The sequence below is a fragment of the Piliocolobus tephrosceles genome, unplaced genomic scaffold, assembly GCF_002776525.5.
Source record: "Piliocolobus tephrosceles isolate RC106 unplaced genomic scaffold, ASM277652v3 unscaffolded_3555, whole genome shotgun sequence".
Taxonomy (NCBI): domain Eukaryota; kingdom Metazoa; phylum Chordata; class Mammalia; order Primates; family Cercopithecidae; genus Piliocolobus; species Piliocolobus tephrosceles.
In genome coordinates this window covers 318-3,252 of record NW_022319365.1, presented here as the reverse complement: position 1 = coordinate 3,252, position 2,935 = coordinate 318, and the positions used below count along the sequence as shown (strand labels likewise).

The 2,935-nt window shown below is 56.6% G+C and overlaps 1 protein-coding gene across 1 annotated transcript; it reads right to left on the bottom strand.

Annotated features, from left to right (window-relative positions):
• Positions 1–275: 275 nt before the first annotated feature.
• LOC111531763 (zinc finger CCCH domain-containing protein 18-like) lies at positions 276–1,787 on the bottom strand (the record flags this gene model as incomplete). The annotated part of the gene is made up of 2 exons (XM_023199098.1): positions 276–1,137; positions 1,654–1,787. Coding segments are annotated over 2 exons (333 nt in total), but the record flags the coding sequence as incomplete, so codon positions are not given.
• Between the last annotated feature and the right edge of the window lie 1,148 nt (positions 1,788–2,935).

Sequence of the window (2,935 nt, the reverse complement as noted above, 5' to 3'; positions counted from 1 at the left end):
CCATGGCCCCTGCAGGGAAGGTACCTCCACCTCATGAACCAAGGAACGCCCAACCCAGCCCCACAAATGGAGAAACTGAGGTGCAGTGCTTCCCTGGGCTGGGGTCTGAAGGCAGGAGCTGCTCCACGGCCGGTCCTCCCAGGGGGAGTGAGTGCGCAGCCACACCCTCGCCCCCCAGCAGCTCCCGAGTGCCGGGCCAAGTGCAGTGCACGACACAGAGGCAGACCCGGCCGCACACGGGCAGAGGGCACACACACCACAAGGGCAAGAACAGCTGCTTATCAAAATATTTTATTTTAGGAGACCCCTCAAAAAAGACCCTCCACATTAGACAGACACCCCAACAATACTCTTGGCCTTTTTTTGGTCTTTTCTGTATTTTTTCCTGTTTAAATCAACTAAAACAATTTGATGCTTAAAATAAAAGACAGGAAATATTTCCTGATGAGACTTTAGTGGAGAATATAGATATATTTCTGATCCGGGGCGGGGGATCGGGGGCAGGGGAGGAGGAGGTGCCACCAGTGGTTTGCGAGGTTCCGTTTCTCAGCTCAGGAGGGAGACTGGCTGCCTGGACCCGGGCTAGGGACGCAGAGCTGGGGCTCCACAGGTCCAGGCCTGACCAGGGCCAGGGAAGAAGACGGTGGAGGAGGAAGAGAAGGCGGGGCTGGCGGCTGGGGCTTGTAATTTACATGAGAACTGTGCTGGTCTCTAGCGCTGTCTGTGTCTGTCCTGCGGGACTTCTGCTCTGGGGAGGGAGGCTGGGACTCAGCGTCGTCGTCATCTCCGGTGTGGCTTCTTTTCCAGCTGAGAAACTTTTTTTTCTTTTTTACTTTTTAAAAAGAATCACAGCCAAAATAAGACATTAACTGCAAAATCCAAAATGGCTGCGCTTACCCTATGTATAAAAATGCGTCCAGTCTGGTCAGGGGCACGGTCTATGCTTTCCCGGGGATCTTGGCCCGCTTGCGCGCAATAGCGTCCTCCACGGCCTTCAGCTGTTTCAGCAGCTCCTCCCGCCGCGACAGCGTGCTGGCCTTCCCTGATTTGGTGCTGGCGGCGCCGGGATCCGAGGCTTTGCCGGGCACGCTCGTGACCTTGCTGGAGCTCTTGGACTGTGGTGACAGCTGGCGCTTCCTACAAGGGGGTGGGGAAGACCTTGAGCCCCCAGAAGCCACGTCTGAGGTGGAAGCAGCAGCGCGGGTGCCCTCCCTGGAGGGGAACTTCCACTGAGGCTCAGCGGCCACCAGGACAGGAAAGGGGCTCCCAGGATGGCCAGGCTCCCATTGCCACAAGCAGGCCTGGTCTTAGCCACTGGCTCCCGGGCTTTGTGGAGCAGAGACTGGGAGGGTCCTGGGCTGGCCCCGCACAACCTCCTGCTCTTCTTCCCACCTCTGTGCCCAGAGCTCTCTGCCCAAGGACATGGGGAGCAGAGGGCAGCCTCCAGCCTCGACCAGGGCAGGAGTGTGTGTGCGGGGGTGGGGTTGCCCTTCCTTGTCCCTGTCCCTCACCACATCAGCCCAGCAGGAGCTGCAGGAGCTGGAGCACCTCCAACCTGGCCCAGTGCTAGCCCTGCTGCTGCTGGTCTCCCTGGGAAAGAGGCTCAGGCTAGCCACCCTCGGTGTGCCCAGGGCACATGCTGGGTCCACTCACCTGTCAGCCGGGGCTGCAGGGGCTTTGGAGTTCTGGCCTCTCTGTCGCTCTGGCTTCGGGGAGCCCAGTCTCCCACCTGACTTCCGGTCCCGAGAACCTGGGTGATAGGTACAGAGTGAGACCACCCTCCTGGTTTACAGCGGATGGCAGTGTGGGTGGCCTCACCAATGCCAGGGACTCACTTCTAAAGTCTGAGGCTGCTTAGTTCACCTCCTTCATTTTTATAAAGAAATAAAAAGGGAAGAGCCAAGGAGGAGAGAAGAGAGATGTGGACACCAAGGCATCCGGAAATGAGGCTGAGGCCAAACCTGGGCTCCAGGTTCCACCAAGCAGCCAGTATCTTGTGCAGTGAGACAAAACTCCTTCCTAGCTTTGAAGAAATTTATCACATGGGGCTTCAAATATGGAACAACAAAAAAGACACGGCAGTAAAGACATACAAGCAAAGCCGAGAGACCAGGAGTGTTTCACTCTGGCAACGTTAGGAAGGAGGCGAGGCAGCCTATACAGGGTCCACTGCCCAGCGCAGGCCCAAGGCTCATGTGTGAACAAAGGTCTGTGGGACCCCAGTGGCCCTGGCTCCAACCCCAGGCAAGGACAGCAAGGCTGTTCCAGACCAGCCACACGGGACACAGCCCTGGGCTTAGGGACAAAGGTGAGCAGCTTCCTCTTCCTGTACCCGACAAACTCAGAGAACTACTTGGGAAGGGGTCAGAAGCCCCCTGCCTGTTCTCTGTGTCTGGGAGTGGCTGTGCGGGTGGCCAGGCCCCCTTGTCCTCTGTTTGGTTTAAGCTCCACCCATCAAAGCCAGCCAGGACAACCTCCCTGTCTTTCCATCTGGGCCCCAGCTCTTGGGGTGTGGTCAGGATGGCTGGGGGTCCTCGAGGCCCTTTCAGGTCTATGTGGCTCAGCAGTAACACAGACACTGTGTGCCCTGTCACTCAGTTCACAGGAGCCCAGGAGGGTCTCCAGAGGGCACAGGCATGTGGGTCCAGCTGTCTTCTGTCAGTCAGACTGAAGAGGTTTGCAAAAATGGAAAACCAACGCCATTCCTGCTCATTTGCTTTGGAAAATATAATTATATTTTGCAAAAATGACACGTGTAAGAAAAATACAGTTGCTCTTGTTGCCCAAGCTGGAGCGCAATGGCGCAATCTCAGCTCACTACAACCTCCACCTCCCGGGTTCAAGCGATTCTCCTGCCTCAGCCTCCTGAGTAGCTGGGACTACAGATGCGTGCCACTATGCCCAACTAATTTTTTGTAGTTTTAGTAGAAACGGG